Raw genomic sequence first — 23,822 nt, forward strand, 5'->3', positions numbered from 1 at the left:
CCCTCTTATTCTACTCTCCAAGCTATCTTAGTTTCTCTTTGTAGGGATCACCCGTTTTCAATTTATGTATTCTATAAGAGATATTTCATCAAAGGAAAGCAATTCTGTATATATACACATATATATGCAAGTATATACATATACATACATAAATACACAGCTCCTATTTACACAAATGATAACACGTAATTCACTGTATCTACCTTTTTTCATTTAATCGTGAACATTTTTCCGTAATAATAATTTCCTCATTAATTTCTATGGCTATATAATATACCAATTTTTGTGATTAGTCCCAGTGGTGAGGATTCGAATTGTTTCTAGACTTTTGCTATTATAAACAATACCCTAAAAAGCTGTACATTCACTATTCTAAAAGCAGGATGGATAGGTTAAAGACTGTGTGTATTTACAATTTTGATAGATATTTACAAATTGCTGTCTGCAGAGACTGTACTAATTTACCTTCTCCTCACTAGTAATGCATGAGAATGGCTTTCTTTTCCTCTTAATTTGTAGGAGTGCTGTATTAGGAATACTAGCCTTTTCCTTTGATGGGTTCCATATATTCTTTTCTCAGATTACTGTTGACCTTTTGATTGCTTAGGGTGGTTGGTATGGGGTAAAACTTTTTATTTGGTTGACTTTACCATTTGTTTTGTTAGTGTTTTCTGAGTCTTGCATCATAGTTAGAAAAGACTTTCACTAATCTACAATCATAAGATAATCCTCCAAGGTTTCTTTAGGTATATTTTATAGTTAAATTTGTTACATGCAAAACTTTGATCCATTTGGAATTATCCTGAGGTAAAGTGTGAGCTGTGTGTCCCTACACTACTGAACAACACCCCTACTTGTTGAAACTGTCCAACCTTTACTTCTAGAAACTATCCTTTCTTGATTTCCTTTTTAATGATGCCTCTTCTCATTATTGACATCTGCTCTCTTCAACTCATGAAATGCCAAATGCTGATGCAGAGATTACAGTATCATATGCATATTTACCTATTTATAGAGGCTAGCATGCCAGGACTGACATGCTGACACTGAGGAGTTTTTGCCAATGGAAAGACAACTGATGATGGAGTTGTTGGATTTTTGTCCATACTGGGCAGAATATCATCCTCTTCTGCACTGTCCTGGAGACTTGGCAACTAAAAAACAAATATTTCTTACTAGCCAGCAGGCTCCCCTAAGAATGGGATTTCTCATTATCACTAAATATTTTTGGGTGGGATAGAACAGAACCTTAACCTCTAAAAAAACCTTATTTTCTATTGTGTTAAATGGAGACAATGACAAAGTTGTGAAAAGACCAGTGTCAGCAAATGTTTTCTGTAATGAGTTAGTATATATTTTAAGCTTTGTGGTGCATACAGTCTCTGTCCCAAATATTAAACTCTACTGTTGTAGCATGAAATCAGACATAGCTATGTAAACAGTGAGCATGTCTATGTGCCAATAAAATTTTGTTTATAGAAAGTGTGGTCTACCGGATTTGATCCATGGGTCATGGTTTGCTTACCTTTGTGTAATCAGAACAAAACAGAATTAATTCACTGAATATTATAGGAACTCAAGCAAGTATTAAACTTTTGTGTATATATCTAGTAAACAGCAATTCAATCATTAACATTTTATCTAAGTTTACATCAAAACATTAGAAAAAGTGGATTTATCCCACAGAAAATGAACTTACTTCACTGCTTTCTACGTTTTATTATTTTTGTTTTTAAAATGTCGCTACTATTGCATTTAAGCCAAAACATATATAAAACCTGAAATGATGGTAGAATTATATAAAGGATATAACCTCTAAAGGACCATGGTTGTTATGCAGGGAACACAGTAAGAGACTCAGCTGGCTCCTTTAGAGATCTCCCTTTACAACCTCTGTAGGCAAATGGAGCCTAGATAATGATGTTACTAAATTCTTAAAGCATTTGTGTAGCCTTTTAATATTGGAGATAATGTAACAATATTAAGAAATGAGGGGCACCTGGGTGGCTCAGTTCATTAAGCATCCAATCCTTAATTTCAGCTCAGGTCATAATCTAACAGTTTGTGGGATCAAGTCCTTGCATTGGGCTTCACCTGCCAGCACAGAGCCTGCTTGGGATTCTCTCTCTCTGCCCCTCCCTTGCCCCTGTGTGCTTGCTTGCTCTCTCTCTCTCTCTCAAAATAAATAAAGTTAAAAAAATACATTAACTGAGTAAATTAAAAAATTATCCCTGATGGTTAGCTCACTAAAAGATTTTATACTTCTATCAGTTGTCTATATCTATCCATTTTTGCATTAACCTTAATATTCTTAACATTTATATTCTAGAAAGAGTCTCAAATTTGTACTTTATATTGTATTTGACCATTTATGAAGAACATCCTTATTGGATATAGATTGCTTCCAGTTTTTTGCTGTAAAGATAAACCTGCAATGAAGGTCTTTGTGGAGACTTTTGGCTTCTTTTGAATTTCTTAGGATAAATTTCCATGAACAGAATTAATCTTATGGCTCTCAAATATTGCCATGATGCTTTCCAAAAGGTATGATTCACTTATACATCCACTGATGTATGACTATTTCAAAGTTTCCACTGCTTTTTGTTATGGAAATGTTAACTTTTTTGTAAAAGATTCTGTAATTTGGAATATATACATATGATTTACTTTGTTTTCCTCCAATTGCTAGCCAGTATAACTAACCACTTTTCCAAGCATTCAGCCTTTAAAATATTTTCTTGCCCACTTTTCCCCTGTGATCTTGACAATTTTTAGTATTCCAGTAACATCTGAATGAGTTCTTCATATTATAAGCATTGTCTTTATTTGTTGTAAATATTTTTCCCCAATTGAAGTTTTTAGTTTTTTTCATACTACAAAAAATATTTTATACATTCAAATGTCAACTTCGTGCTGTCATCTAATCCTTCCATTGAATTTACTATAGAGTAGGTAATAATCTTTTCTTACCACCTTTTTTTTTTGTTTTTAAGTAGGCTTCATGCCCAGTGCCAAGCCCAATGTGGAGCTTGAAATCATGACCCTGAGATCAAGACCTGAGCTGAGATCAAGGGTCAGATGCTTAACTGACTGAGCCACCCAGGTGCCCCATCACCTTTTTAAGTTTGCCTCATTACATACGAAATTTTAAATATAGAGGTTTAGCCTATTTCTGGGTTTTCAATTTGGCTCTACGACCATTACACTGATGAGAACAGCATGTACTGGCAGACTGCTTCCTAGAGTACATTTTGGGTGATGTCTGTATAGGCTATCAATCCTTGGCCTAAATACTAGGGATGAACACTAACCATATATAAAAATGAAAGATGTAAAAGTCAATATAAAGAGAGCAATGATTTCATGCATTTAAGACTCTTACCACTACTCTCTGGTTCTGCAAAGGTGTTGTACTGAAAAAATCATCATGATCATCTTTTGGCAACTGTTCCAGAAAATTCCTCATTTGCTGCTTCCTTTTAAGAGTTCCCACTTTGGCAGTTATCTTAATCATTTGCTTCTTATCGGCATCACCTATTTTGCCTTAAGAGTTAGCAAACATTTTGATAAGGATTTGTTTATAGTAAGTGCTTTAAAGTTAACAGATTTTACAAAACCTAAACTGTTTATCTGTATTAAGTATACTCACCTACTATTAGTAAATCTCCAATATAGCAAATGATTTTTTCTATACTGGGATCTATGCAGTATGACTAGCCCACAAGATACTCATGAAGAAACTACATAAGATTAGCCAGTGTGAGGTGAAAAAGTTCTATACCCTGTGAGAAAGGTTACCTCCCATATTCCCCTTGCTGAATGCCTAATTTATTGATTTTGCAAAAATATAAACCTTACTGGATTAGGGTAGGGATAGGATATGCTCTAAAGCTTAGTACAAGCCCTGTCATAAACCCTGAGCAGGAATGCGTACTCCTGGGGAGTACAAAAACTAAATTTATTTTTAATTTTATTATGAATTTCTAGAGGGTCTTTCCCAAGTGGCCTCAGATTACAATAGACTCTCTGAACAATAATCCAGATATTGGAATCTTTGGATCTAACTGCATATCTAACTAACTGCATCTAGTTTCCTAGAACAAACTCAAAGCACAAGGCTGCTAAGGCTACTATTGATAGAAGTAACTGTCTAGATAAGACCTAAAAATTAAATAATGACCTTTATAGTTCTTTCTAGCTTTAACATTTTGAGAAAACACCTATAAGATGATACATAAATATCAAATACATCTAGTGACTAATCCGAAATCAATACTGAGAACTAGGCAAAAACAATTTATAAAGATTACCATTTTGGCCTTTGGGATTAACTGGTTTTTTCTTAGTGACAGGTTTCTGGGATTCTTTTCCTCTGGGGTCTTCCATGTACTTCCTCTGGCATTCTTCAGCAGATCGAGAACCTACAGCCATTGCTACATCTGACCAGAAACCAGGTTTGTGCTTTGGAAAAGATGCAAAAGCACTATGGAAGACCAAAACCAGTTGAAGAACCAGAAATTCAAATCAATAAAAACAACATCCTGAATGCATACCACTAAATCAATGAGATTTATTGAGCTAAAGGAATCATTCTAGATAACTGTTTGAAAAGAAGATACCATTATTTCCATTCAGTAACTTACTTGAGTGCTTAAAATATAAAGGTGTAATTTTACATATCGAGTAGATACCTTCTATTTTGTTGTATTCTATGAAACCTGAACAATCATCCCAGGTCTTTCTTTCAACATCTTTTTCCTAAGTCCACCTATCAGTGATTTGATCTTCTGGGGGACTTTAGCATGACTAACTTTTCAACAATGTTGCTCAAACCTTGCTGGTGCTAAGTATATTGGAAAATGAGCTCTTAGTTCCTATATACTCTAGGTTATAAATTCTTATTAAAAAGTGTTATTCTTGGGGCACCTGGATGGCTCAGTTGGTTAAGCGTCCAACTCAGTTTCAGCTCAGGTCATGGTCTCACAATTCATGGGATCAAGCCCCATGTAGAGCTCTATGCTGTCAGCTTAGGATCCTCTCACATCCTATCTGCCCTCCCCCACTAGTGCACACGGGCTCTCTCAAAACAAACTTTTTTTTAAAAGTATTATTCTTGCTTTCACTCTATTATAATTTACAGAATGTGATGTTTTCTATATAATTGAGGGAAATGAAAACTGAAAGAGAAAAAAACTGTTAGTCAATATAAGGTTGTCATCTAATTTAACAAATGAGTTACATTCTAAAGTTTATTTGTAAATATTCAGAAACTGGTACATGTATTTCTGCTCCCCTCCCTCCCAAATATATTTTACGTATTGCAGTTAAGCTGGCAGTTCAGCCAGAAAAGATCTAATTAACCTATGCAGCGTTATTATGCTGGTAAATTTTTAAAATCAGCTCTCACTGAAATAGTCCTTAGTTGTAGTGTTTGCCAATTTCCATATTGTAAGTAACTATTGTGGCTGATTTCAAGCTACCAACATGATGTCTCTGAATGTGGAATAAGAAATGTGTGATGGGACACAATTATACAGAATTTCCACCATACAGACACAAATGATGTGAAGAACTTAAGGCATATATAACAATAATAAAATTTAGTAAAATAATTAGGAAGTGATGAGTTAGGGTATTAATAAATTTACTTGTAAATCTGTGTGAATCTGATCTTGTGAATGGGTACCAGGTGACTACAGAATACCACTCATTCCATGTACAAAAGGAAGACAAATACTTATTGTTAATGAATGCTCTACTCTTTTGCACATAATCATTCTACAGGTGTTCTAAAGTAGAGAACTAAAAGGATATGGAGGCTCAAGCTTCCATTTGTGTACATTGTTTTCCATTTGTGTACATCATTAATTTGCAAGTGTAGAACTGCTAGGACTATTTTTCATGATAAAAATACTTAATGCGGGGCACCTGGGTGGCTCAGTCGGTTAAGCGTCCTACTTCGGCTCAGGTCATGATCTCACAGTTCGTGGGTTCAAGCCCTGTGTTGGACTCTGTGCTGACAGCTCAGAGCCTGGAACCTGTTTCAGATTCTGTGTCTCCCTCTCTATCTGCCCCTCCCCTGTTCACACTGTCTCTGTCTCATGAATAAATAAGCATTAAGAAAATAAAAAAATAAAAATACTTAATGCATTTAATGAGAAATTAGTCTGTAATTAACACATCTCTAGTTTATCCTAGATAATTTTTAAAGGCAAATATAGTCATGTCACTCCAATTCTACTTAAAACTTGCTTTCATAGGTGACAGAGGAAGAAAAAAGCAACTTGCTTTTATAATTCCCTAGCATGAAAACCAAAGCATTTAATATGACTTTCATTGTTCTGGTCTCTCTAGTCTCATCCCGTACTGTTCGTCCCTCATTTTCTGTACTCCACTTATTTTGGCCTTCTTTTAGGATTTCTAAATGTGTTTTCCTCCTATCCACTTTTACATATGCTGTTTTATTTCAAATGAACTTATCATGGAAATTTGGCTTAAATAATTCTTATTTGTCCTTCAGATCTTAGTTCAAGTATCTGCTTAAGCTAAGTCAGATTTCCCTGATCTATATTCTCCTAAACTTAAGAGTGATTATTTGCTAACTAGGTTATAAGCATGATGAGTACAAAACTGGGCTGCAACTCAGAGACATTGGAGTTTAGATCAGAAGTACAAGCAAGCAGGGCACCTGGGTGGTTCAGTCAAGGTTAAGTGTCCAACTCCAGCTCAGGTCATGATCTTGTGGTCCCTGAGTTCGAGCCCCACATCGGGCTCTGTGTGAACAGCTTGGAGCCTGGAGCCTGCTTCAGATTCTGTGTCTCTATCTCTGTCCCTCCCTTGCTCACACTTAGTCTCTCTCTCTCAAAACTAAATGAACATTAAAAAAAAAAGTACAAGCAAGCAAATAAGGCAGTAAAACAAGTAAACAGATTCATAAAGTCAGCCCCTTAAGATTTCAATTTAGTAGGTTTGCATTGGCAACACTTCACATTTTTCAGAAGTTCCTCAGGTGATTGTTCTGCTGTGCAGTCAGGATTAGAATTACTTTATGTTAAAAAAGGAGCATTATATCCCAATTGAGTGGGTAGCAGGAATACGTGATGACAAAGAAAGGTTACAGGGAAGAGGTGACTGATATGTGAGGGAAAATTTGAAGGATGGATAAAATAGAACAGTTGAAAATGAGGCAACAGTATTGACAAAGAAATGAAGATGAGGAGACAGGACATAAGGTTAGGGAATAGACAGTAGTTCGTATTTATAGTATGGTAAATTTCAAAGGAACGGCTGCAGATTAGAGCTTTGAAAAAACTAGAGAGTCCAAACCCAAGCTTGCCATATCTAAATATTTTAGTAGTATGCAGTCTAGGCACCTTAACATATTTTTTTTTTAAGTTAACATACAGTAAATGGCCTTTTTGCATATGGTTCTATGAATCTTAATGGATAAACAGATTTGTAGAACCATGATCACAGTTAGGATACAGAAATGTTCCATTACACTGAAAAAAATTCCTAGTGCATCCTCTTTGTTGTTGTCCACCACTATAATCACCAGCAACTGCTGATCTCTTTTCTTAGTTTTTTCTTTCCAGAATGTGATATAAATGGAATCATACAGTATGTAACCATTTGATCTGGCTTTTTTCACTTGGCATAATGCCTTTAAAACTCATTCAAGTTGTTACACACACCGATAGTTCTTTTTATTACACAGTCGCCCATTCATTTAAGAGTGTACCATGGTTTATGTAGAAAGTTCTATGGAAACCAACAGAACTGAGCTCTATAAAACCACCATATAAAGTTGTTTGTGAACTTCTGTGCTCACACCACAAATTATGATATATTTTCATTTCTGTTCAGCATTTTTTTTTCTCTTGAGACTTTGTCTTTTTTGACCCATGGATTATTCACAAATACGTTATTTAACTTTCAACTGCTTGGAAATGTTCCTTTGATTTTTCTTTTATTGATTTGTAGTTTAATTCAACTGTGATGAGAGAACACCCTCTGTATGACTTCAGTTATTTTAAATTTGTTAAGGTTTGTTTTGTGACCTAGTCAATGTTCTATCTGGTGAATGATCCATCTACCCTTGGGGAAAAAAATGTATTTCTTTCCCTATTGTTGAATGGAATGTTACACAAATGTTGATTAGATAGTTGGTTGATGGTGGTGTTCAGTTCTTGCATCCTTGCTAGTTTTGTCTACTAGTCAACCATTACAAGAGAAAAGCATTGAAGTTTCCAACTATAAATGTAGTTTTAACTTTTCAGTTCAGTTGTTTCCTTTTAGTTATGTCAGACCTTGATTCATGTATTTTGAGGGTTTGGTGCATATACATTTAGGATTGCTCTCTTCCTGGTGAACTCACAGTTCTATCATTTTGTAATGTTCTTTATCCTTGATAATTTTCTTTGTACTGAAATCTTTGATAGGGTACAGCCACTCCAGCTATGAGTGTGCGTATTTTTCTACCTTTCTACTTGTAACTTATCTATTCATATTTGAAGTGAGTTTCTTTTACATGGTAATAAAATGGAATGTTTTTAAATTCATTCCGACAATCTGTTTTTTAAATGGTGCATTTAGATCTCTAACATAATGTTTGGATTTAGGTCACCCATTTTATTTGCTTTCTGTTTTGTTTCCTATTTCTCTATTTCTTTTCTGTATTTTTTTTTTTTTAGTATTTTATCTATTGTATATAAAAAAAAATCTTTGTAGTTTTTAGTAGTTGCTCTAGTGATTACTACAAACATACTTAACAGTATTTTACTGTATTTTAGTAGTTGCTCTAGTGATTACTACATACTTAAGTTTTTTACTGCTCAAGTGGAATGTAAAAATTTACCATCTTCTCCATTCTTCTTTATATTGCTTTGTATTAAATTTACATATATTGAAAACCCCACCATACAATGTTAATATTTGCTTTCAGCCATTAAACATTTTAAAGAACTCAAGAGAACAATTTATTATTTATCCAGATACCATTTCTCTTGCTATTCCTTCATACCTGATACTGACTGCCTCCTTCCTCTGTCCTCTCCATTCTGTTATTGAGCCTATCTAGTAAGTTTTACATTTTGATTATCCTATTTTTCCAGTTCTAAAATTTCCATTTGATCCTTCTTTTTATCTTCTATTTCTCTCTGAGATTTTCTAAATTTCTGTTCTTTTCAAGAATGTATGCTCTTAGTTCCTGGAGTTTTCTTTTTTCTTTTTTTGAGTAGAGAAATCTGTCTTTATTGGCTAAACAGGCTACTTGGGAGAGATGAAACAGGAGGAGTAGGTGGCCCAGATGCTGGGCCTGTCCTGCTTCAAAGGCTTGTAGGTGGTGAAGAACTTGCCCACGTAGTGGTCAATCACCTTGGGCTTAATTTCCACCTGGTTGAAGGTCTTGGCATTGTAGACAGCCAACACACTGCCCACCACCTCGGGCAGGACGATCATGTTCCACAGGTGCTTCTTAACCACCTCGGACTTCTCCATGGGGAGAGCATCCTTCTGAGGCTTCCTCTGCAAACTTCCGTTCAGCTGCCACCACTGCACAGCCCCATACAGCTGCATCAACGGCTTGTAAGATGCGTCCAGCAGCTGGTCTAAATCCACACTGTGGTATGAGAACTTATGGGAAGGTGTGCTTCTTCTTCTGCTCTACTTCTGCCATCTTGTCGGCCTTTTTTTCTGAAGCAATTTTATATACCTGCTTCAGAATCTTGTCAGATAATTTCAACATCTGTGTCATCCTAGCAATGGCATCTGTTCTTTTTTTTCCTATGAGAGTTAAAAATTTTCCTGGTTCTTCATATACTAATTTTGGATTATTTCCTAGGCATTTAAAAATACTGTAAAACTCTGGGTCATGTTTGTATCCTATGGAGAATGTTAATATTTTTGTTTTAGCAGGCAATCAACCTGGTTGTAACCTGAACTATAAATTCTAGTCAGTCTTTTGCAGTTGCAGTTTCAGTATCAGTTCCATTTTTAAAGTTCTGCAGTGATATTAAAATATTCTGTGTAGGAGACACTGAGTGGCTGGCTTGGAAACTGGGGGCCAGTCTACCTCTTAGTTCAGTTGTCAGTCTTGGGTATGCTGTTTAGGATCAAATCCTTAAATGCTCAACTCAGGAGTGAGATCTAAAATTCATAAACGGGGCGCCTGGGTGGCTCAGTCGGTTGAGCCTCTGACTTCGGCTCAGGTCATGATCTCACTGCTTGTGAGTTCGAGCCCCACGTCGGGCTCTGTGCTGACAGCTCAGAGCCTGGAGGCTGCTTTAGATTCTGTCTCCCTTTCTGCCCATCCCTGGCTTGCACTCTGTCTCTCAAAAATAAATAAACATTAAAAAAAATTTAAAAAAAAAATAAATAAAATTCATAAACAACTTTATATAAGGTTGTTTTCCCTAGATCTTCCCTTTGCAACTTTTAGTTCCCCAGGATTCCTGTTTTTGGTTCTTTGGCAGAAAGCTAGGGCTTTAGTTACCCAACTCTGGAGTACATATCACACAACCGCATCTTTCTGCAGTGTGAAGCACAAAAGACAGAAAAAGAAACATGTAACACAAGTTGCCCTACACTTTCTGAGTCCTATATTCCAGAAGAGAAGGTTTCCTACTTTCAGGATTTTAGGTGCATATGGGCTCCATATGCTGCTGTGATTTTTACCCCTGCAGGACTGTACGCAGACTGGGCCATAAGAGAAAGGAGAAAAGAAAAAGAGAACTGGGGATTTCTTTCACTGTTTCTGAGTGTTAGTAGTCCCCTTCCCTCTTCCTCAAGCCAAAAATATAAGGCTTTTCTTTGAACTCTCTTAGTCCTGCCTCAGCAACAATTTTTAATTTTTAAGTGGCCTTAATCTAGGTTAAGGAACACCAGAGGAAAACTGGAAATCTGCCCCCACTTCAGTGTTACTTAAAATTCTAGTCTTTCTGGGAATGCCTGGGTGGCTCAGTCATTTTCCTGATTTCCTCATCTTACTGGGAACTGGAATCTTTGCAGTTCAGGTATTAAAATAATCTTCTTAGATGATATGGATATACAGTAAACGTTGAGAACCTTTACTATAACGAAACAACAGGAGAGATAGCTGGAAAGATAATTAAGGTAAAGTATGATATGCTGTCAATTTAAGGCAGAATGATCTCCATATAATTTGAAAATGAGTAAGAATGCAGTGAAGGTTTCTGATGTTAGAATCACAACTATACATTAAAACTAACCTGGGGGCGCCTGGGTGGCTCGGTTAAGTGTCTGACTTTGGCTCAGGTCATGGTCTCGCGGTCCATGGGTTCGAGCCCCGTGTCAGGCTCTGTGCTGACAGCTAGGAGCCTGGAGCCTATTTCAGATTCTGTGTTTCCCTCTCTCTCTGACTCTCCCCCATTCATGCTCTGTCTCTCTCTGTCTCAAAAATAAATAAACGTTAAAAAAAAAAACACAAAAATTAATCTGGAGAGGGGCGCCTGGGTGGCTCAGTCTGTTAAGCGTCTGACTTCAGCTCAGGTCATGATCTCACAGTCTGTGAGTTAGAGCCCCACATCGAGCTCTGTGCTGACAGCTCAGAGCCTGGAGAGTACTTCAGATTCTGTGTCTCCCTCTCTCTCTGCCTCTCCCCAACTCATGCTCTCTCTCTCAAAAATAAATAAAACTTGAAAAAAAATTTAAAGAAACACAAATCTGAAGATATATAAAACAGATCACCAGATGAAAAAAACAAAGTACAAATACAAGGCTACTTCCATTAAAGTAGGCAGGCATTAAAAGTCTGAAAAAAAGTAGTGTCAAGAAAGGGTGCAGATGGAATGGTCCTGTGGGAAAATCTATAGTTCCTTGGGAACTAATTAGATTTTTTAATTTTTACTTTTCATTTTATTTATTATTTTTTATTTTTTTACAAAGTTACACAGGAATAAAAAACACTGGGAAGGGGTAACCCCCTCATCCCCAGGAGTGGGCCAGGGGGACAGAGGCTACCTGAGGTATCAATAATGATCAAGGAGTTTAAACCTAGTTGACTGAAAGAATTCCATTTTCAGAATCAGGAATGTCAGACAAAGTAGATAGGCAGGGGAAAAATGTTTGGTTTTTGACATATTAAGTGAGAATCTCTGTAAATGAGATTTATAGAGAGATGTCCAACAGGCAAAGGGAAATAAAAATCTAAATATAAGAATTTAGAACTAGAGATACAGACTTGGGAATCCCTGTCCAAAGAGTAAAGTTAGAACTATAGAAGGAAAAGACCATTGAAGACTACATTATAATAGGAAGAAAGCATCCAAAAACAAGAACTATGGAGAAGAAGGAAAATTATCTTAACTACCTGAAGATAAGACAGAGAAAGAACACTTAAGAAATTAAAAAAGGAGCGTAGTGGCACAGAGATGCCTGAGGAATAGTGTTTCAAGAAGGTAGATCTGAAAATAAATTCCAAATATTATAAGGTTAGGGAGTACTCAAGCAAGTGAATCACTGAATGTAGTATGTTTCTATGCTCTTCACTCTGATCAATCACATCTTCCTTTCTACTAGATCATTTCCATCAACACACCACCATACTCTGGCATGAGTCCTCTTACAAACAAGCAATCAAACATATGTCTTCCCTTATCTTCACATTCTTCTATTACCTATCCATTTTGTTGTCCCCTATCACTGCCAATTTCTTGTGTTGTCCACCTAGGTTGTTTTTACTCTTTCACTCACTCTTCATTGCTCAGCTATGTTTTAGCTTCCAGTGCTACTGCACTACTCAAACTGCTTGTCAAGGCTATGTAGCCAAATCCAATTCTTGTCATACTTGGTTTATTACTAGCACTAACCATGAAACCTTGGATGGATCACCTAATTTTTGAGGCTATTTCTATTCTATAAATGCAGGGAAAAGAGCATCTTAAATAATCTGCAGGTCTGAATTCAGCTTTAAGGTTTTAAAACAGAAAAAATAACAATAAAATATTTCTTAAAATATGAAGATCTGAGAGAGCAGCATTTGTCTATGTTAAAATATTTTCCCACACCCTGAGGTATAAGTGGCAAATAAATTATACTGTATACAGTGTACATGGGATCACTTTATATACATTTCATGGGGAAATGATCACCACAATCAAGATAAATGACACATCCATCCCCCACACAGTTACCCTTTTCCTGAGGGGGAGGGTAGCTGTCTTGAAATATTAAATGGAAAGAAAAGAAGGTTAACTTTTCCTTTGCTCATGTGCAAGTTGTAGAGATGGCCACAAGGTACCTAGTTAGAAGTTTTATCTGTATTTTCCCTATATTCTTTGTATAAATTGTTATTTCTCTCCATGTGTTTTTGGATATTTTCCATTTTAATGATTAGAGGTCACTAAATCAGCCCTTTATTGGAATTTTTACGTCTTCGACTGTTGTGTGGCCACTCTAGATATTTCAGAGTCAAATCTAACTACTTACCAATGAAGTTTCTGTAATTCCTTCTCATTCCATTCCTCATCCTGAATTAAACCAGGAAAACATTCAAAGGGATGCCTGTTTGTCTCATCAGATCTGATCGCCTCAATAACTGGAAACTCATTCCTAATACCAGACTTCTGAAGATTTTCTTTAGCAGAACATCTAGCTTTCTTTTGTTTGATATAAAATTCACTTTCACTTTCTTCAGTTTCAGATTCAGAAATCACTGGGATTTTCCTTGTGGTGTTTCTTGTGCTTTTCCTCAGGTGAACCACTGTTTCTTCAGGATTTCTTGCTGTATTTTTCTTAGCAACTGCAGCTTTCCTTCTAATTCCCTTTTCTGTTTCACTCTCTTCACTAGACAAATCTGATGAGGACTGCTGCTTGTAAAATGACATAGACACATTTTTTATTTTCTTCGATTTTGGTAACAACCTTGCATTTTTCTTAAAGTCAGAGGTGACCATTTGTCCTTTTTTAGGACTAGATATTTTGATTTTCTGGTTGACAGTGAGTAAATCACATTCACTGCAGTCTTCCTTGTTTTTACTTTCATGGCCCTCACTAAACTCAAATGCATTTTTGAAGGTTTTTGTGGGCTTACTGATCAAACTGGTAGTTTCACTGAAGTCTGATTTACTTTCTTTTTGATGCTTTGGCACTGCAAAATCTGTAACTGCTTTAATAGTGCTATAAGACAGATTATACTTCATGCATTTTTGTTCTATCACTTTTTTAGATTTAAGTGGTGTCATTAAAATATAAGCTTTCTTCGGATTAAGAGCCATACATTTTCTTTCTTCGTCCAAGAAAAACGGTTGCCTTAAGGTCAGAATGTCAATGGATACATTCGATTCTTCAGTTCTCTCTTTAATTTCATAAGACAAAACCAAAGATCAAAATCTCAAATTAGCTACAAACAAAGCACAGATTTTTTTTTTCTAAAATAAAATATATATTTTTTTTCTCCATAAACTCCATTGTACACACTACTGTCATTATTAGTTTTTCAGAAGCACCGGTTGATTCAGATTACTGCCCCTTCAATTGTAAACATATTTTTTATACCAACCGGTCCTTGACTTCTTAAAGTCTGCTTAGTGTACATATAAGTTCCTCTGTCTGGCCTTCAATGTAGTTCTAATCTCTCACTGTACTCAAATGTGAGCCAAATTCTATGTCTACTACACCACGGTTTTCCTGATTCTCAACTTTTCACTAATATCATTCTACATGGAAAGTTTTCTTCACTCAAAAACCAAATCACTACCTGCTTCAATTCCATTCTATAACCCACCTAATCCACAAACTTTATCCTGATTCTCTCATTTGAATGAAAACTCTCCTTCAAATTTCCAGAATACTTTTAAATAATGCCATGTTTGACAATGTGCCTTGCATTATACTTAACAAATTTGTCTTTGAAGTAGACTGAAAAAAAAAATCCTTAATGGTATGAATTTTGTTTTCGCTTTTGGAATCTTTTTTTCTTTCTTTTTTTTTTTTTTTTGCAGTTAGTACAGAGTCTTTCACATGTACAGTAAATGATAAATCAGTATTTGTTAAATCTTATTTAGGTGACATAAGAAAACCAGTAAGGTTGCAAAACCTTACTAGGTATTTAATATACGGAATGGAAGCTATCCTAATTAGGGGAATATGGAACTCAAAAGGTATGGATGGCCCTATTCTCATTCCCAGTGGTGGCCGTGGAAAGACATTTCTGCTGATTCACCCAAACTCCATGAAGTATCATGGATAACAAGCAAACCAGAAATTGAGAATCTTTATTATACTGTGTCACTAAAGAAAGCAAATTAAAATGAGAGAAATTCTCTAATTTGAAACTTAAGAAACCAGAAGCCAAACTAATTTAATTTCTAATTGTAAATTATCCAATTGCAATTATAAATATATACAAATTATAAACTGTCACATCCTAGTTAAATACTTCAATGACCTACACATGTTACGTACCACTTTACAAGATGAATGATAAAATTAAAGACTGATGAGTAATGTTGAATGCTGGGGAGAAAAGAAGCCACTAAATTATAATTCATGGAAAAGTGGTACTGATAAAAGGTAATCAAAGTTTCTATAAGATTTCTCAATGGAATTATCTATCTTTGTGAAGGAAGTGTTTTCTTTTAATTCCTCATATAAATCTGACTCAAATGTTTAACGGGAAATTTGAAAATTTTGAAATTTCTAATTTTGAACAAATCACTTTTAAAATATTTTTATTCATTTTATTAAATAATTTGAATGAAGATTCAAGCTATTCTGGATACTTTAACCTAAGTTACATGATCCTGATAGTCTAAACAGTATTGCCTTCCTCTCTACTTCTTTTAAACACTTATAAATGTTCTTCACTTTCACTACTTTCCACTTATAAGAAGAAATACAAAAAAATGCTACTAAGCTGATGGATTTAACTCAATATGAAATTTCAAACTTGCTAATGTGTCAAGAAAAGTTTCTTTAAATCTGTTATATAGGATTTCAATGAAATCATACTGGAAATCCACACTCACACATAGCTAAACTATGGCATTAATTTAATAAAGAGATTCATAGCCTTTAAACATTCCAAAAAGCATATTTAAAATGATATACAATTCTGTTTTTAACAAAAAGATTAGGGAAGCCTGGCTGGCTCAGTTGGTAGAGCATGTGACTCTTGATCTTGGGGTTGTGAGTTTAAGCCCATGTTGGACATACAGTTTAAATAATTAAATAGATAAATAAATAAATAATAAAAATTATTTAGTGCCAAGATAAAGGGAGGCAAACCTACAAGTAAATATGTATGGTATGTAATGTAATGGATTTTGTTACTAATGTAATGGATTTTACAGCAAATCATGCTGTATAGAAAAGCAAAACCCTATTGTACATCTGAAACTAGTAACACTATGTTAATTATGCTTTAAAGAAAAAAAAAGTAATTCTAAAAAAAAACCAACAAAACAATAAAAAATCCCCAGACATTTATAATGACTGTAATACTTAGTTTGCCATTTTTAGATTTGGAAATTTAAGACATCACTTTTATTATATTAAAAACATTTCAAATAAGAGCTGTATGCTTATTATAAAACCAATAAAGATATATCACCTTGCTTCTGACTTTTAATTATCCTTTCATTTGTTCTTTCGCAATTTTCAAGTTTCTTTGAAGACAACTTTTCGTATGCTTTCTTTCCAATTATTTCCTTCAAAACAAAAAGTTAGCTTTTTAACAACTACTATCTATAAACATGACCTCAAGCATTTTCACATTATGTATCAAGCATACAAGTATCTAGGTACTTGCCGTTCTACAAATTTCATTAGTGGAGGTATTTAGAAACTCATTTGCCAGAGCCTGAGCTTTGGAAGCACCATGTGGGCATCCACTATCTTAGATATTTCTTTTATAAATTTAATACATGTGATTTGTTAGGTGCAAACACACACACACACTTTAACCCTAACTCTAAGAGCTAACCTTTCTGTTATTACTGATTACACTTTCCCAATGAGACACTGAGAAAATAAGTATCAAGCAAGACATTGCCAAACTGATTGTTAAGCTGATACTTAACAGATACTTAACAAACAAAATGATTTCTGATTTGGTCCCAAAACTTTTTAGTAGCATCACACCATCACTCTTCGTATCATAGGGTATAGTAAAAGTTTACCTGATCAGTTAAGTCATTTTCTCCTCCATTTTGACAAGTATTATGCCTTTGGTCATCTGAGAGCCTTAATCGTGGTTTATTTTGGCAATTATCATGGCACACGTTTAATTCTGGGGCTGCTGGCAACCTCCTGCGCTTACCATTCTTCAGTTCTATGAGTACAAAGATGGAGATTTCAATAAATTATTATATATAAGCTGCCTTTCCATATTAAAGAATTCACTTTCGAAATATTATCTAGCAAGGGCTGTAGGTTAATGTTCATACTTTTTTCCAGCAGGGAGGGTGCGATGGGATGTTAGTCAGATTATAGTTTTGGCAAAGAGTGAACACAAAAAAGTTCTGCCAGCTACCTTTATAGTAATGGACATTCAAAAAAAAAAAAAAAGAAAAATCCAGGCGCCTGGGGTGGGCTCAGTTGGTTGAGCGTTCAACCCTTGATTTCAGCTCAGGTCATGATCTCATGGTTTGTGGGACCAAGACCTGTGTTGGGCTTTGTGCTGAGCATGGAGCGTGCTTACGATTTTCTCTCTCCCTCACTCTGCCCCTCTCCCCAGTTCAGGCACATGTGTTCTCTCCTTCTCTTTAAAAAAAAAAAAAAAAAAAAAAAGCTGAATGCTATGAGCAGACTGCACTACAGTTTTTTAAGTATTAAAAAATAATTTCAAGGCAGTACAAGTCAAAAACTCAATACAATATAAACTATAAACAGATAAATATGGAGCTCATGTAAGAATTTACCACTATATCAGCAGAAAAGAAGAGACATACCCAAATGACAACAATCAATGTCGTAAGTGGTGCTGGCTCTTTGCAGAACATCTGTTTGGTTTTCTCTTGCATTATTTTTCGCTGATTTTTGTACGTTAGGGACAAATTTTCCAGTTTTCTGTTTTTGTCTGGCCTTTCTCTCTTTCTTTTCACAAGCCCTAAAACACAAGTGTAATATTTTTCCTTTAATTTTTATCTCAAAAAACTAAAACAAAAAAACTAAATTTAAATAAAGTCCCTCAGATAAAGTTTTATGCGCCCAGCAAAGATTACCTTTAATCTTACATTATTTAAGTCTTCATGATTCTACCCTTTCCCCCACAAAGAACTTAGGTATAAGGTCTTAAGTCAAAAGAATCAAATAAAACTCAAGTGCTTCCTACTCTATGCACTCTTACATCTCTACTTAAGCTAATCCTGTAAAAAAATTACAGGACAAATCCTGCCATTACCTATTTTTGGAAATAAATTTTATTTATTTCACCACATTCATCCACACCACCACATTCATTCAACTACTGTCTATGGCTGCTCTTCTGCTACAAAGGCAGAGTTGAACAGTTGCAATAGAGGCAGCATGCCCATAAAAACACTTCCTATCTGGCTCTTTACAGGAAAAAACTGTCCCCCCCATTCGAAGTTATTATATTGTACTATGATTAATTAACTTATATCACAGTATCCCCTATGAGTTCCTTAAGGGCAAGAATTAATCAAATTTTCTTTGCTTTCCCTGTGCCAATACAGTGTGTGCTAAACAACTGATATTAACTTCTGAAGGAATGAATGAAAGAAAAAGGACCAAGAACTTTACACTCATGTTTAATAGGTACACCCTCTCAAAGGGTGGGTGAATGAGGATGCTTCCTGAAATGTCAACACTGTTATTTTCCTTTTACATTTATTTCATATGACAGAAATTCTAGTAAACTATTGCTTTCTAAAGATCCAAGATCAAGAGAACTACTTCAAAACTGTCATTTGCAGAAAAAAAAAAAGAAAACCAATTTACATTGGTTACATGAAAAGATACATTTGTAAAACCTCCAATTTTATACCCAAAACGGGCACATTTTATCAAATGCAAATTATACCTCAATAAAGTTAGTTTTTAAAAAGTTAAGGAGTACTTTACCTTAATTGTTCCAGAAAATTATCAATATGCTCTTTCCACTTTTCTGGAAAGCCAAACATAAACTTCCTTATGAGATAATTTGGATATCCTATTCAACAAAAAACAAACAAAAAATTACCTAAAAGCCAAAAATTTTAAAGGCATGTAATTGGTTCACTAAGTCATTAAAAACATATACACTTATTGCTAACTGTGGGCCAGGCACAGCCACAAATACTAAGGATTCATCAGTCAACAAAATGAAACAAAAATCCCTGCCTTCATGGAACCTGCCTTTTCATGTCAAACAGAAAGCAAACCAATAAACATACATTTTTTTTTTTGTTAGATGGTCATCAATGCTATGGAGAAAAATTATGCACTTAATGGGTCAAGGAGTATTAGTGTATTTATGCTGAGGGAGGAATGGGAAGCAGATTGCACTTTTAAAAGACAGAGAGGTTCTTACTGAAATAGCATCATTTGAGTAAAGCTCTGAAGGACATGAGGTAGTGAGTTTAATAGGGGATTAAAACACTGGAAGCAAAAGGGACAAAGCAAAAAGCTATGGTGTGTGTGTGCCTGGCCTGTCTGTAAAAATTAGTGCAGATGGAGCAGAGTGAAGAAAGGCTAGCACTAGGAGGCTCTTCAGAAGGGAGTAGGAACAGTGGAGGAACATGAAAGATTATAAGGCCTTGTGGTCACTTCATGACCTAGTCTTTGACTGTGGGTGAAATGGGAAGCTATATGAAGATTGTGAGCAGAGGAGCCACAGGATTTGACTCACTTTAACAGGACTGTATTAGCTGCTATTTTGAGAAGTCTGTGGAAGTAAAAGTGAAGAAATAACGAGACCAGTTAGGATTTTGTAATCATTCAGACAAAAGATAAGGGAGATGTATATACCATAGAGGTCAGGAGAGGCCTGGGTTCTGGATATATTTTTGGAGATAATGCCAATAGGATGTACCTACCCACTAGATGTGGGTGTGAGAGAAAAAGGATTTAAGATCTCTCCAAGGATTCTGGCTAGCCACTGGAAACAAAGAAAGGGGGAAGACCATTAAACAGATTTCAGAGAAATCAGGTTTTAGACACATGAAGTTTGAGATGCCTGTAGATATCCTAGTGGAGATGTCAAATGGGCAGATGGAAAATGAGTTGGGTGGCTTGAGGAGTATTTTTGGTAAGAGACATAAATTTGGCATTTGTCATCATATAGATTAAAGCCTAAAAGAAATCAACACAGCACTGAGTGTGGAAAGAGCTCTAGTCTATCCTATTATTCAGAGGCAAAGAAGAAAGAGCAAAATAAGCAAATAAACTAAGAAGGAACAGGAAGTGAGGTGGCATGAAAATTGGAATATGGTGTTCCAGAAGGCAAATAAGGAATTAAAAGGAAGTAAGTGTGATTAAGTGCAGTAAACATATATTGGATTTAACAATGTGGGGGCCACTGGTAACTGTGATAAGGGCTGTTTGGTAAAGATTTGGGGTTTAAGGCATGATTAAAGAGAATTTTTTAAAAGTGGGAAAGAATTCAAGGAATTAGATATAACAAATCTTCTGAGTTGTTTTGCTGTAACTAAGAGCAAACAGTGGCTGAAATAAGTGGAGTTAAAAGACTTTTTTGTTTGTTTTTGTTTTGACAGGAGAAGGGAGAATTACTAGAGCGATATCCTTGAGTAAGAGAAAAAATGAGAAATAGAGTACAAATGGAGAGGCTGACAAAGACAACATGAACAGTTCATTCATAACAAAAACAGATATAGATGCAAGCAGGTCAGTTAGGTGATGGTGAAGTTCTCTTCTGATTGTTTCTATTGCTAAGGTGCTCCCCTCCCTGCCACCTCCCCTGTGAGTGGGAGAAAGGAGGAATTGAAAATTTGTAAAAATATGCAATAGTCACTAAGGAGGATGGGAGAGTGAATGCATTAGGGAAATGTGGTAGGATACCAAATGGCACTAAGAGACCACAATTTTTGCTGGTAATCACCATCTTAAAGTAGAATGCTCAGGTGTGTTTTTCTTCAGCCACATTACCGTGTTCAAGGCATAGACAGAAAATTAGATTATACCAGGAATGGGGTTGTACTGGGCAGGTTCAATAAACTAGTTAAATTATAGCCTTATAATATCTCACATGAACTTTTTAAAATCACTAGACCGACTCAAACTGTCAATAAGGGTGATTAAATTAGGGAAAAATGACCAACACATATAATAGTTTTACATAATGTGGTCAATTCTGTTTTAAAACTTAGTTTTGATTGATTCATCATTTTAAAACACCTAATTAAGAGTAAAAACATATATATCAGTTAGAAATATGGTTAACTGCTTCACTGAAAGTAATTTATCAACTAATAATGTCAGTCATTACCTGCTTCTTTCATGGAAATCCGGTCTATCATCCCTTTTAATATATAAATGTTGCCTGATAAAGTCTTAAGTTTGTTGTGCTTAATCCGTTCTATAATTACATTACTGTGCCAATATATGTTAGTGATGTCTCTAGGAGAAAATAGCGTAGTTAAGGCCAAAATATTCACATTTTACCAATAATCACAATGTACATATATAAGCATACAAATTATACTAAAAAGTAATAAATTTGCACTCCAGCTACATTCGCAGTGTTATTCATCTAATTACAAAACATCTGAGGGCCAAACATTGCAGAACTCAACTGCCTTGCTAATGTGATCCTCAGAATATGTGCCAAACTGTACTGTGGCCAAACCAAACCACTAATATAAAATTTATCCTCATCAAGGAAGCAGGGGCCTTCTCTAAATAACTGATGCTGACAATGCCTGCAACTTCATCTTAACTGATGCCAACTTTCCAAAGAATGATTTTCCTGTCCCTCTCCTCAGAGCCTATACTGTGTTAGATTTCATGCAGTTATATAGTTTGGATCCCTCTAATCTTGCGGGTTTTTTTTTTTTTTTTTAATTAATTTATTTTTTTTTTTTAATTTTTTTTTTTTCAACATTTTTTATTTATTTTTGGGACAGAGAGAGACAGAGCATGAACGGGGGAGGGGCAGAGAAAGAGAGGGAGACACAGAATCGGAAACAGGCTCCAGGCTCCGAGCCATCAGCCCAGAGCCTGACGCGGGGCTCGAACTCACAGACCGCGAGATCGTGACCTGGCTGAAGTCGGACGCTTAACCGACTGCGCCACCCAGGCGCCCCTCTTGCGGGTTTTTTTTACCCTCACTACACAGCCAAGTGTTTTTACCTTCCTCTTTAAAAAGTACCAAAAAGAGGTTCCAGTTGGGAAAAAAACAAACTGTAGAATCAAATCACTAACCCATAAATCTACTCTTCTTATTTCCTTAAATGATGCTAAGAATATAAAACAGAAAGAACAAAACTTTAAGATGTATTAGATAGATGTTGAACACTCCCAATTCATCAGATAAACATACTAAATACAAGCATAATATGACAGTGAAGTTCCTTTCATTTGGTCAAATGGGATTAAACTCCTACTATTTTAATACAGTGATCTTGTTCCTTTTTATTTTATTTAACTAACATTTAAATAGCACTCTAAAAGCACTGTCTTCAAGTCTTACAAATATTAATTTAATACTCAAAATAACGCAAGAATGGGTAATGTTATTATCACCACTGCACAGAGAAAGAGACTGAAACTGAAAAAGGATAAGTAACTTGTCCAGGTCATATAGCTTGGAAGATAGCAGCAAAAGGGATTCCAACAAAGGCAACATAGACTGTCTCTTTGATATTAAGGAAATGGGCACAAGACAAGCAGAAATAGAGTGGGAAAGGCAGATTTTAAATAATCAACTTACAAACTTCTAGGTAAGTACCCTGACCAGTAATATCCTGTATTATTTTATTACAACCTTTTATTACAAACATTGTACCACTAAGAAATTGGTTTCGAAAAAAAGGAAATGGTGGTAAGAGAGTAGCAGAATTAGGCAAAGCCCACTTACCTGATGATACTTTTGCTTTAGGGAGAACCAGAAAGTGCCAATGATTACCTAATATGTAGCTGTATGGCAAAGTTTTAAATAATTCTGATTCCTTTTCTGGATCAGTAATTTAAATCTGGTTGTCCCAATTTACATGTGAGAATCTGAACTGAAATGCATGTAGTAAATATTAGCTAACTATATGTAATTAAGCAGAGAATACCAGTCCACTTATTAGAACCTCTGAAAAAAAAATAAAGCACTGTGTATATAAATTTGAGCTGTTACTATTCTAAAAGTAACTTAACAGGCAAAACCAAGAAAGCTGTTCACAATCAACATGGTCAGGTACTGCATAGTCATTTTACTTTCCTGTCTTCAGTCTGTAAACTTGTTAGACAGTCTTTTGTTTTGTAGGAGGATGCTATTTTCCATCAATCTCCTTTAAGCTCTTATACATGAGTATCTTATTTTGTTATACATTTTATAAAATATTGAAATGTTATACTTACGTCAATTTTCCTTCTACACATATAGCAGTATTATTATTGATGACTTTAATCATCCATTCCTGTAGTTGGACCACCTAATCAGCATAAAATGAAGTATATATTCCCTGTATTACTTGTAGCATAAATATTACAAAATCAATTTACATTAAATTAAAAGAAAAACTCATATAAGTAATGCAAATGATTCCTTAGTGCTCATCTATATAAGAATCACATTCTATTTCAAATAGTAATAAGGCATGGGGTGCCTGGGTGGCTAAGTCGGTTAAGTGTCCAACCACAGCCTGGGTCATGATCTCACAGTTTGTGAGTTCGAGCCCCGCATCAGGCTCTGT

The 23,822-nt window shown here is 35.2% G+C and overlaps 1 protein-coding gene and 1 pseudogene across 6 annotated transcripts in view; both read right to left on the reverse strand.

Moving 5' to 3' along the window:
* The window catches only part of MIS18BP1 (MIS18 binding protein 1), a 57,691-nt gene that overhangs the window by 6,365 nt on the left and 27,504 nt on the right, over positions 1-23,822 (reverse strand). For 5 of the 6 annotated variants that reach the window (XM_019451911.2, XM_019451912.2, XM_019451914.2 and 2 more), the window contains 10 exons: positions 23,488-23,561; positions 21,407-21,537; positions 19,045-19,132; positions 17,910-18,067; positions 17,139-17,290; positions 16,571-16,667; positions 13,447-14,314; positions 4,311-4,483; positions 3,383-3,543; positions 1,006-1,154 (listed from right to left, as the gene is read on the reverse strand). In XM_019451911.2, the coding sequence (XP_019307456.2) occupies positions 1,006-1,154; positions 3,383-3,543; positions 4,311-4,483; positions 13,447-14,314; positions 16,571-16,667; positions 17,139-17,290; positions 17,910-18,067; positions 19,045-19,132; positions 21,407-21,537; positions 23,488-23,561 (2,051 nt within the window). The remainder of the gene's footprint in view (positions 1-1,005; positions 1,155-3,382; positions 3,544-4,310; positions 4,484-13,446; positions 14,315-16,570; positions 16,668-17,138; positions 17,291-17,909; positions 18,068-19,044; positions 19,133-21,406; positions 21,538-23,487; positions 23,562-23,822) is intronic. The other variant, XM_019451917.2, reaches the window with a different exon arrangement.
* LOC109268530 (40S ribosomal protein S15-like) lies at positions 8,793-10,155 on the reverse strand (annotated as a pseudogene).

The sequence above is a fragment of the Panthera pardus genome, unplaced genomic scaffold (assembly GCF_024362965.1).
Source record: "Panthera pardus isolate Hobbes unplaced genomic scaffold, ASM2436296v1 HiC_scaffold_24, whole genome shotgun sequence".
In the NCBI taxonomy this organism is placed as follows: Eukaryota; Metazoa; Chordata; class Mammalia; order Carnivora; family Felidae; genus Panthera; species Panthera pardus.